This window comes from Macaca nemestrina, chromosome 6 (genome assembly GCF_043159975.1).
Source record: "Macaca nemestrina isolate mMacNem1 chromosome 6, mMacNem.hap1, whole genome shotgun sequence".
In the NCBI taxonomy this organism is placed as follows: Eukaryota; Metazoa; Chordata; class Mammalia; order Primates; family Cercopithecidae; genus Macaca; species Macaca nemestrina.
In genome coordinates this window covers 103,069,600-103,081,818 of record NC_092130.1, presented here as the reverse complement: position 1 = coordinate 103,081,818, position 12,219 = coordinate 103,069,600, and the positions used below count along the sequence as shown (strand labels likewise).

Below are 12,219 nucleotides of genomic sequence, written 5' to 3'. Positions count from 1 at the left end.
TCCTGATCACCCAGTACCTGGCTCGTCCTTGCCTCCTCCTGGCACTTTTCCCCATTAGAATATTTACCACTATCTAACTTACTATACAGTTTGCATATGGGGGCTAGATTTTTGTCTGTTGAATTTGTTCTCTGCTATATGCAGAGTGGCTAGAACATACTAGGGGCTTAGTAAATAACTGATGAATGAAAGAATAATTCAGAGAAAAAGTAGTGAGGTGCAGGCAGGCGGAATAGATTTCAGGGTATTTGTTGATTGCCAGAATTGTGGGAATATTTGGGAGGTGGGATGGGAGCACAAAGGGAAGAGAGGAGCAGGGGAAGTTTACATCTGAAGTTCCTCATTAAATTTGTTGAAAATGATTGAACTAAAAATTTATCTACAGCTGGACATCTGATGAAAATACAATCCGCATATGGCATTAGAGGCAGATCGAATTTTCTTCTCGCAGTTGACCCTGTCTTTGATTATGCTGTCTTTATTGCATGTTTGAATTTTGCTTTCCTTGAACACTTGATTTCTTTCTTTTCCTGGATCTGAAGTAGCATCAGGCTGCTCAGATGTGGTTTAATTTCCTACATTTTTAGAGATTTGCTCCAAGTAGCATTTATGGGTTGTTTCTGGGCTGCCCACACTTCAGCGGTCGGTTCATTCGTGGGATGAGCATGTGTTTCTTAGGTTGTTGTTCCATCCTTGTGGGTGGACTTGTGGACTTGAGCCCTTCGATGCATCCCTGGCCATACCCAAGACCTTTCCCTTCCCTGTTTAAAGACAGACTCCTCAAGTTGGATAATCTCCACCCACTGCTTTTAAGCCTGTCCCTGCCATTTCTTCATTAACCATCTGCATTTTCACCTCTGTGCATATTGCTTAGCAGAAGTTCTGCTTTTGATGGAAAGTGAGAGTCACTCTCTAGTCAAGTCTGAGTCTTTCCTCATTGTTCAGACTCACTGGTCTCTTGTTTCCAGGGTGACATCTCTCCTTTCAGGGATGTTTCTTCTTTTCCGTGGCACACTACTCTTCTCTTTTACCACCTGGGTTGTCTCCTTTTCCCTAATACTGGGTACGCTCAGAACTTAGTTCTTGGGCACTTGTTCGTTTTTCCTTGATTGTTCCTAAGTATAGTCATCCAATCTTATGTTCTAAAATATCATATTTAGACCTATTACTCCTATATTAATATCTTCTTTCCTCACTTTGTATTTCCATGTTCAGTTGCCCAGAGGCTGAGTACCTGTGTAATTTATGGCCCCTTTTGAGAATTATGGTAAAAACTACAGGTATAAACTAAGACTGTGGCAGGCACAGGAGCTCGTAGAAAGATCATGTGTGGGAATCATCACTCAGAGATTTCATCGTCTCCGAAACCCACCGTGTCTAAAACCGACCTCAAAGTCCACGCCCAACAGGCCATCCTTGGGCTCGTGCTCCCGGCATCACAAGCTTCAACCCTGGCTGCTTTGATTCCACTGCCCTCTTGTCCCTCCTGTCAATGTCGCGCAGTCACTCTTTTCTTTCCCTTCTCACTGTTGCCACTCTGGGAGATTCTCATCACCGTCTTCTAGAATGCTGGGAGGGAGCTGTGCTAGTTTCTTCCTTTCCAGATATGTTCATCTACAATTTATGATCCGTACTTTTCCCACAGTAATCTTTATAAAATACCACTTTCATCAGCCCACATAAACTTAAGGACCTCTGTTGTCTACTGGGCTAAGTCCGAGCTCTTCCCATGGGCATTTGGTTCCCTCGTCTGTGACCTGCTCATTAGACCCCTAGGCCCCCTTCAGCCTCAGTTTACAGTCAGGCCCTGCCAGTTCCGTTGCCCTTTCCTCCCACTGCAGGTGATTTCCTGCCGTTGCCGTTTTGCCTGTGATCATCTCCTTCCTCTCAGTTTCTCCCACCCCTCTGCATAGATCCTGGTATTTTACCTCCTCATTGGAGGTCTTCCCTGACCACTGTGGCCCAAACTCCTGCCTGTCACTTTCATATCCATTTAAAATTGGATTATGTACAGTCTCCTTGGGTTTTAACTATTAAAAGAAACAAAGTTATTTTAGGGCCCTAATCACATGGTGACTCCCGTGTAGCCCCTACAGCAGCTCTCACAAAGCTGGTCCCGAATCACTCATGCAGAGCTGGCGACCAGTAAAGCCTAGGGAGCCAGGGCTCACTGAAAGGGAAACTTTTGTAGTTCATTGAGTTGAGTGAATGTGATGGAAATTAAGTACATAGGATACATTTAGCTTTAAAAACAGTCATTTCTTAATAAAGGAATAGTATTCATAGAGGTTACAAGGTTTAAGCAGAAACTTGTTATTTATAATATTACCACTTAAAGACTATTAATATTTTAAGGGAGTTCCTTATAACCATAAAAAATTATGAGAGCCTTGCTCTGTTGCCCAGGCTGGAGTCCAGTGGTGCAATCTCGGCTTACTGCAACCACTGCCTCCCGGGCTCAAGCGATTCTCCTGCCTCTGCCTCCTGAGTAGCTGGGACTACAGCACATGCCACAATGCCCGGCTATATGTGAGCTTTTAATGCTGTTTCATTTGATGCTGACATCAAATGTTTTTAATTATTTGTTTTTGAACATTTAATTTTTTCCTAATTTTTTAAACAACATAAATAATTTGGCAATGAGCATTCTTTCACACATATGATTGTCCACATATTTGGCAATTGCCTAAGATTAAATTATAGAATCAGATGAGTAGGTCAAAGTGTATATTTGATTTCCTCTTTTACCCACAATTTTTTTAGAAGTAATTTCAAAATTTACAGCATTTCTTTTTGGCGGGGGAGAGGGTGGTTTAAACTTTGCTTATTCACATTAAGGTTTTTCCATTGAGCACTACAAATATGACACGTACAGCCTCTGCTGTTTTGGTTAAATAATCTTTTTCCATGGGTGCATTTTTGTTTTTAATTGTGAAGGTTAATATTCCTAATCTTAAAGCAAGATATGATATAAAACAACACATAGTATTGCATAAGTATTCAAAATTCTTGTGTAATTTTCCTCTGTTAAAGCCTGAGTTGCTAATTTTCCACACAATTCTATTTCTATAAAATTCCCCTTGCTTATAAATAAGTTTCTTGGCTATTATTTTGATGTTACATTATCTGTTACACAGAAATTTATATATCATACCTTCATTGTAGATTTAACCTTAACATAAAGTTATCCTTCTAATGTCATTAGATGCCTTTTGCATTTAATTTTACTTTGTCTGAACTTAATATTCCTCCTGCTTTCCATTTGTTTGTATTTCTCTCAACTATTTCAGTGTTTTCGATTTGAGGTGCATGTCTTTAATTTAGCTAGGCATAATCTACAATGTAGCTGAAGGACCTTGTTTTATAACAGGGTTTTTAAAATTTTACATTTAATTTTACTGCTACCAACATATCTTTTATAGGTCTTTGCTGTTTTCCTTGATGTCTAGTTTAGCTATTTAGACCATGTGGTGTTTGCTTTTGTCTTCTCCAGGGATTTGGCAAGATATGCTCTTTTAATATCAACTAATGGTAGCTTTAAGGCTGTGGAAGGCTACTAATTTAATACTTTTTTATTTCCCTTATGTTTATTCTCCCCCACCCAGCCTCTGTTAATACACTGAATTAATTATTAAAGTATTCTCTTTTTAAGATTATTATGTTTAATCTTTCAAGTATAATTTTCTGTTTCAAAAAAAGTTGACATTTTTATTCAACTGTCTCTACCTACAACTTTTTAGATGGGATTTTTAGTTTAACTTGTTTTACTGCTCACTTTTTTTCTTTAAAAAACAGAAAAACTACAGTGAATCCTTCTTGAACTCCTAATTTTGATTCTGTCCTCAAGAGGCTAAAATAGGAGTGATCTGTCGATCTGAAACTTTGTGTACCAAGGGACATATCTTCTTTTTTCTTTTTTTTTTTCCACACAAGAAAAACAACTTACCTAGTTAAATAAATTCTTAGACCAAAGTCTTTTCCCTTCGTTGCTTTGCCAACATTGCTGCAATAGATTTGGGCATTTATTATCATAGTGGAAAAGTCTAGGGCCAACCTGACCCTGTTCCTTTGTTGATAACCCTCATTTTCTGCCTTATGCTTGAGGACTTTTCATTTTTTAATCATATGGATATTGTCAAGATGTGTCTATAGTATAGGTGTCATTTAATTATTTTTCTTAGGAAACAGTGAGAATTTTCGATGTGTCGTTTTGGGTGCTTTTTCAGCTTTATAGAATTCTTGTCTATGGTGGCTTTGTCACTGCTTCTGATCTAATTTTTCTGATCTCTTCCTTGGGTAAGTGTGAACTCTGCTGTCTATGTTGTTTGTATGACGTCTATTTGATAATTATACCCTTCCTCTTCTCCACATTCTGGAGGGAGGCTTTCCAGTGTAATTTCATAGCTTGGTTTTGATGTCTGCACCACACAGATTCTTCTCAATTCAGTTCAGATTGCGCTCTTGTCTCTTTCCCTTCCTTGCAGTCCTTGCCTGTCTCACGAAGCTCTGTTTTCCTCTCCTCCTGCAGGCCAAGTCTCACATCCTGTTCTCCCTTCATGCCCTTTCATTCTATTTTACTGAGGCCCCCGTCTTCTGCCTCTTATCAAGAACAATTTTTCAGGTATCTAAAGTTTCTTTCCTATTTCTGGATCTAGTATTCAGTGGCTGCTTCTTCTGGTGAGTTGTTGGTGTAACTTTGTTCTGTGGTATCTTACGGCGTCTACATTTTCTCTATTATTTACTCACTCTGCCATGAGGAGAGGGCTGTCTGAATCTGATACTTATCAGCCGGGCCAATGCATAGATTAGCCTTGGGCCCTGCTTGCTGGCCACTGGCGTGTTGACTGAAATGCCTCTTCAGACCGGCAGCCTGAGGACAGTTGTAGGGCTCAGCTTCCTGCCCAGTTCTCAGTGGGTCAGTGGCACTTATGCAGTGTGGCTTTGATGGACCAACATGGGATCTTCCACTCCCACAGAAGGATTCCTTCTGCATACATTTCCAGTGCACCCAGGCTCCTCCGTCTATGCTACAGTATGTGGGGGGTGGTGATGTGGAGGTGGGAGGGGAAAGGACCCAAAGACAGCACCCTGGCAGCAACCAGTGCCCATACAGTGGAGCTTTCCATGAGGACAGCCTCAGTGTCTGTGTTCGTGGGCAGAAAGGGGCAGGGAAAGTATTCCCTTACATTCTTACATTCCCTTACATTCTTCCAGTGAGATGACATTGTTTTATGACATGTGTCCATTGTTTTATGATATAAAACATGGGATCTTTTATGATATAAAACAATGGGCACAGGGCTAACATTTCTCATTTAATTAGACTACTTAAAACTTCTAGTTAGTAGGAATTCTTGCCAAAACCTCACAATACATTTTTTTTCCAGCATTAAGAGTTTCTTTCTTCTGGTTGTGATAGGCATTTTACCCAATGTGGGAGTGGGGAGTTACTACCAGCCAGGTGTCAGAAATCCCATGCAATGTAAAACATGTAATAGGAAGTGAGTTCTCAGGGAGACACAGAAGCTTCGCAGAAGTATATGTCATTCCTAACTCCAGATTTAGTAATTGATAAGATCCTGTGCATATGGGGAGAAATATCGCCAAAGAGATTAAAATAATAGCAGTCTGCTTGTGCTTGAGGTGTGAGGATACCTGTGATTTAAATATTTGTCTTTCCTTCTTCAGTTTTCCAGATATCTGTAATGTTTATGTGTTATTTTTATAATGACCAGTAAAAGCATGATGCAGTCTTATTAATTTCAGACTAATTAAGTAAGATGGATGCTTTTGTATCTTTTCCCTTTATTTCAGACTGTAATGCAAATGTGCACAAGGGTTGTAAAGATGCTGCGCCTCCATGCACCAAGGTAATTGCTCAGTAATCTGTGAATATTGTATCTAGCATGGTTGCTTCATAGTATCTATTTGAGCTTTTACTCTTTTATTGCCGTCTATAGATTTATTTCTAAAACGATCATGATAGCAATAATATAACATGTGCTCAAAGTGTATAGTTATTTGCTTAACTGTACACTGTTAGAAATGGAAGGAAAGCTCAAGTCCAGATATTTGTGTTATATGCTGTAGCTAGGTTAGGCTTTCTGTAGAGACCTGCTTGGTTTACCAGTGCAAGCCCTGGGTACATGCAAATGAAGAGCAGAGTAGGAAGTCACAAATGTCTGAAAGCCTCACAATCACTGGAAGACCTGTGACAACACAGATTTCTGGGCCCCACTTCCAGAATTTCTGATTCCATAGATCTGAGGTGGGGCCTGAGAATGTGCATTTCTAACAAGTTTGCAGGTAATGATGCTGCTGCTGGTTCTGAGACCTCAGTTTGAGAACCACTGGACTAGAAGAATGTCCTTTGTAGTTGGGAATGGGCTTGAGTAGGTGAAGGTGTCTGTGATTCTGTTCCTTTCTTTCCCACTCAGTAGTCATGTCACAGATGCACGTGAGTGAGCATGATGATCCTTCAGGGGGAAACTTGCAGTTGCAAACCTCTGTGTCGATAGGAACACATATTGTGTCAGATTACAGAGTTGAGGGCTGTTTTGAAGGTGACATTTCAATGCTCCAGGTGGTTGTCTCCTATAGTTAGGAAGGATAGCAGGAGGTACAAAGAAACAAGAAGGAGAAAGGCAGCATTGATAGGAACTTTCAGCCTGGGTCTGGACACGTGAGCTGGAGACTTCTGGTTCCCCGAGGCTTTTAATGAAGCCAGGAGTGTTCAGGAGGCAAGGCACGTGTTCTTGGGGCCCCCTTCATTATAACTTGCACGTTTTATCACATTTTACTCTTCATTGCATTTAATGTATTTCGCTTTGAATTCCTCTTAGAAATAAAATAACAAAAATGATGTAGATAAGAATCCTGTTCTGTGTAACTATGTGGATATTCTTGCAGTCCAGTGATACTTTGATCTTACTTTATGTGTTTCTAATATTCTTTACCAGAAATTCCAAGAGAAACATAACAAGAACAAACCACAGACCATCCTTGGAAGTAAGTGATGTGGAAAACGACAAGAACTTTAAAAAATTTAATACATACTACACATTTTTCCATTATAAAAATATCTCCTTTTGTTTTCTCATTTATCCAGTTATTTCTTCTTTCATAACATATGCTTGGCATAATTTTTAGTTTTATAAAGTGGTCAAGAAGGCTATCAACTTCTAGCCCAGCCTAAGAACTTTTGTGTTGTATGTACATATGATCTTTTATATTAGGGAAGGCTATAAGGAGAAGGTATTACCATGTTGCTTCAATTCTAAGATGCTGTCTAGTGGAATATGCTCTGCTGATGTATTAATAATCCTTCGAGGAAAAGAGAAATACTACATGAAATGTACATTACTTTGTTTTCCTAGCAGTAGCATAGTATAGTAATATTGCAGTAATATATTTGTCTATACAAATACACACCACATTCTTCTTAAGAATTGCAATGTTTGATGGAAAAAATCTTCAAATTTGGAGTCTATAGATTCTTATCAGTTTCTATTGTTCATTATTATAGTTACCTGGTGTTTCATTAGCTGTGCTTGAGGCTATGATCTCATTAGCACCTTTAGAATGACCGTGAAATTTCAAGGCATGCTGGAGTTTTGTTTGCATATTTTAAAATTCGGTGGCTGTGTTTTTCCTGAAGTGTATATTGCTGAAATTTAAGCAGTTTCTCTTGAAAATAATTGGTGCCCTTTGACAGTTCTTTACATTGCATACAAGAACCAATCACACCAATGTCTCCTAAACTGGAAAATCTCTTGCTTTATTGTGAGAGATTTTGTGATGTCTTCTGCGTAAAGTTGTGTTGCTTGACATGTGGCAGGAATTTTAAGTGCATAGTAACTTTTCATTTCCATGTAACAAAGTGTGACTGATATTTTAAAACCACTTTAATCAGGGGACAATTAGGCATGCAAATTTGTGGTAACATGCTATTGGGTGTAACGTTATATTAGGTTAAGTTGGTGTAGGTAGTAACAGCTGTCACATCACTCTTTTGCCTTGACCCCAAAAGTCTCTTTGATGATGTTAGTTATAAGGGGCTTCTCATTTTCATAGGGTTAAATGTGAAAATAGTATATTAGAATTGATGAAATACCATGTATTACTCCTCGTCACATGGGAGTTGTAAGAATAAAACTAACTTATGCATGTGTAAAATGGTTTGTAATGTCTGGGATCTATGTTAGTATTTTTCCCCTTTTGCTTGAGAATGTATATGCTACACAGCTGTAATATGGGACTGAAATGTCTTCTGAGTCATTTATAGTACACATCAAATGTAAATGCATCTCTGCCCAGAATATTTTAGAACTGACCAGAAAAATACAGAAGCCCTATTTAGTTTTCCATGTGTGAGAGAGAATAGCCCAGCTTGGCTTGCAGGTTTCATTTGCCTGAGATTCTTATACCGTGAAGAATAGGCTCTCCAGCATCATTCCATTCCATTGATGTGTTCTCCGTGTGTGGATGCTTGTTTATACACACAATATGCATTCAGTAACAGTACTAATAACACCTTGCAACTATTTAAAGCTGGCTCCAAGGAGTACAAGCAGTGATTTATGGGAAAGCTGGCGCAGTATTTCTCCATTCCATTGTCTTGTTTGTTTGTGCAATCCAAAACACCCACAGTCTCCAAGTGGAGATGCGGAAGTAGGCCTGCTGCATGGGTGTCAGGAGGGTGTCAAATGAAAGGGACACTAGGAGCAAGGGTCAGGATGTAGCAGGGAGACTGGTTTTAAGGCAGAGCATGCGACAGATTACAAGTGGTCATTGCAGGGTTTAGCTTTCTGGCTTTTAAGTGACTACTTTTACTTGTAATTACTGACCTGGAAACCACATGAAGCATCTGTTCCGATTTCCAGATTCTTCATTTAGAGACATCCCACAGCCTGGTCTCTCCTTGCACCCTTCTTCCTCCATGCCTGTTGGATTGCCGACTGGAAAGAGGGAGACTGCGGGACACGCTCATCCATTGTCCAGAAGTGTTCCAGGCACCACCTTGGAAAGGTAAGGCTGAGTGTGTTTTTACGTGTTAATGGCTCAGAGAGGCTGCTGGGGCTAACTTTGCTCCCCTCCCTCTCTCCTAACTTCAGGAGGTCAGCCACATCCTTGGAGTCTGAGAGTGACAGTAACAGCTGCAGAAGCAGGTCTCATTCTGATGAGCTGCTACAGTCCATGGGCTCTTCTCCCTCTACAGAGTCTTTCATAATGGAAGGTGAGGAGAAGACACACTTCCATTTATTTGTGTTTTTGTTAGCATTTGCCAAAAGGATATTTTCTGAAGGAAATAAGATTGAAGCATTTTTTTTTTCTTTTTCAATGAAGTCTGTTTCAGGGTATCTCTTTGGTACAGGTTCTACTTTTTAAAAGAATGAAAATTTAGCCCCAGAGGAGACAACCAGATAGTGACCAAGGAAATATGATGTAAATTTTAAATAGACATATTACTAAAAGAATGTCACAAGCATAATGAGGAGAATGAAATATATTATGTGCTTATTATTAAAAATGTTTTCTAGCCATTGATGAATTGGAATAGGATCCTATATCAAAACATACTTTAATTAGTTGAGACTGGTCTTCTTTGGATCTCTGAGATACTTACCCCATCTGTTGCCTCCTAGGGGAATAAAAACATTTTGTTTTGAGATGGAGTCTCACTCTTGCCCATGCTGGAGTGCAGTGGTATGATCTCGGCTCACTGCAACCTCCAGCTCCCAGGTTCAAGCGATTCTCCTGCCACAGCCTCCCGAGCAACTGGGACTACAGGTGCACATCCCCCCTCCCCCCCAGCTAATTTTTGTATTGTTTGTAGAGATGGGGTTTCACCACATTGGCCAGGCTGGTCTTGAACTCCTGACCTCAGGTGATCCAACTGCCTCGGCCTCTCAAAGTGCTAGGATTACAGGCATGAGCCACTGTGCCCAGCCATTAAAGCATTTTTTTAAAGCGTATTTTATAGGGCAGTACTTAATCTAGGAAATTGGTTTTTGTATCCAAGCTGCACCAGTAAGAAGGAAAAACAAATGGAAAGAGAGTAGTGACAAGAGAGAGGAGTGGACTCTGCCCCAGGAATCTGTTTTATTTTAATCTTAAGTCTTTAAATTCATTGTCATCTCATTTGTACTGCTCGGAGCTGGAACTTCTCTAATGAGTGCCGTTGGGTAAATAGGGTTTAGTTTTCCTGAGGAGTGTGTATGGGGGGAGTGGTGGGGGAGGGTTGCATGTATGTATGTGTGGTTTGTTTGTAATTTTATCAGAAAAATCTGCACTCATTTGTGACTCAAGTACTTACTGCTTTGTGTCTTAGCAAGTCAAGAGCAAACCAAATGGATGAGTACACAATTCAGATTTTAGTAAACGGTGCAAAATAACCCAGAGCAGAAGAAGTTCATGTGTTCAAGATTGTGTACACACATTATGGACTCTGTAGGTTACCAAAAATAAAACTAAAATAGAGCAGGCCAAAACAAGCAAAATAATCTTCAAATGTCTTTTTTCCTTCATATAAACAATCACTCTTTTTAAATATCTGATTTTTCTTTGCGTTCATGAAAGCTGTCTTAATTTGGACCATTTCATCAGTCCAGTTTTAAGAAGTTTTTACTCTGGCTGGGCACAGTGGCTCAGGCCTGTAATCCTAGCACTTTGGGAGGCTGAGGCGGGCGGATCACTTGAGGTCAGGAGTTCAAGACCATCCTGGCCAACATGGTGAAAGCCCATCTCTACCAAAAATATAAAAACTAAGCCAGGTGTGGTGGCACATGCCTGTAATCTTTGCTACTCAGGAGGCTGAGGCAGGCAAATTGCTTGAACCTGGGAGGCGGAGGTTGCAGTGAGCTATCGCACCATTGCACTCCAGCCTGCGCGACAGAGAGAGACTCTGTCTCAAAAAAAAAAAAAAAAAAAAGGGGTTTCACTCCATGTTAATATATTTTGGTTTAATAGTTTCCATGTTCATAGCAGATTTATTTAGGGTGAGGAATCCGTAGACTTACGAAGGTGTATTTGTGCTGCGTTATTATACTTCTGGCTTTTCTTTTCTAAACACACGTTAGATGTTGTGGATTCTTCTCTGTGGAGTGACCTCAGCAGTGATGCCCAGGAGTTTGAAGCAGAATCTTGGAGTCTTGTGGTGGATCCCTCATTTTGTAATAGGCAGGAGAAGGATGTCATCAAAAGACAGGATGTCATTTTTGGTAAGCATTTCAAATATGCTTTTTGGGTTGAAGCAGTATGGTGCAGAGAACAGAACATGGAATTTGCAACTGTACAGAGTTGGGTAAAATCCCAGTTCTATCATTTGCTGTTTACCTGATCACAGACAAATTATTTAAATCACCTCGACCTTAGTTTCTCCATCTGTAAAAAGAGGATAATATTAATAGCAAAAACCGCAATCAGTTTTGCAATAACCTAATAATACTCAGGTTTTAAATACCGTTTTGAGATTGCAATGAGGTATAATATGTATTTGGCACAGAGCAAATGTTATTTCCCATATTCCTTTCAAGTTTACTTCGGTTTGGCCTATACTCTTACCTCTTCTATATAAGAACTGCAGTACACCTTCACATATTTTAATGTAGGGCTATTGCATATGGCTTTCCAGTTTGGCTGCATACACCAGCCATTCACAGAGACCAGGGGCAGTCCGAGTAGCTGCACCTGGGTTAGGGCAGGGTTTGACTGTGTGCTGCCATCCTGAGTACAGAATTCAGCTGTGGTGAGACTGTATTTTGTCATGCTATTTGGGATGAAGGCATTCTGGATTGGGGAAAGTTAAATTGTAGACTAGGAAAAAAATGAAACTTTGAAAAATTTCAAGTACAAAGTAGATGCCAAAATGTGGTTCCAAGAAGATGCCCTACTTTAAAGATAACACTGGGTCTTTTCACTAATCCTGTGTATGCGAATATGGGCCCCAAAGTCCACAGGCAGTTAGGATACCTTGTCACCTGCCTCAGGTGGTGGTTATGGACATGAGGTGAGATGGTGTACGAGTGTGCTTAGAAATCTGTCAAGAGCTGTGTAGGTGTGAGTTACTTTGGAAAGGAAGATGCTGTCCCTTTTAGTATTTCTTAGGCAATTTATATTCTGTCAATTTTCTTCATTTACCTCTCAATTTCATATTATTAAAAATAATCTAACCCATTGGAATGAATTATTACATGGCCTTTTGTGTCAGAAAGGCTTGTG

General features: G+C 39.9%; 1 protein-coding gene across 4 annotated transcripts in view; it reads left to right on the top strand.

Annotated features, from left to right (window-relative positions):
• Window positions 1-12,219, top strand: part of LOC105475154 (Rho guanine nucleotide exchange factor 28) — a 311,081-nt gene that overhangs the window by 234,360 nt on the left and 64,502 nt on the right. For all 4 annotated transcript variants that reach the window (XM_011730182.3, XM_071098819.1, XM_071098818.1 and 1 more), the window contains 5 exons: window positions 5,815-5,870; window positions 6,960-7,008; window positions 8,883-9,027; window positions 9,114-9,235; window positions 11,079-11,219. In XM_011730182.3, coding sequence (XP_011728484.2) covers window positions 5,815-5,870; window positions 6,960-7,008; window positions 8,883-9,027; window positions 9,114-9,235; window positions 11,079-11,219 — 513 coding nt within the window. The remainder of the gene's footprint in view (window positions 1-5,814; window positions 5,871-6,959; window positions 7,009-8,882; window positions 9,028-9,113; window positions 9,236-11,078; window positions 11,220-12,219) is intronic.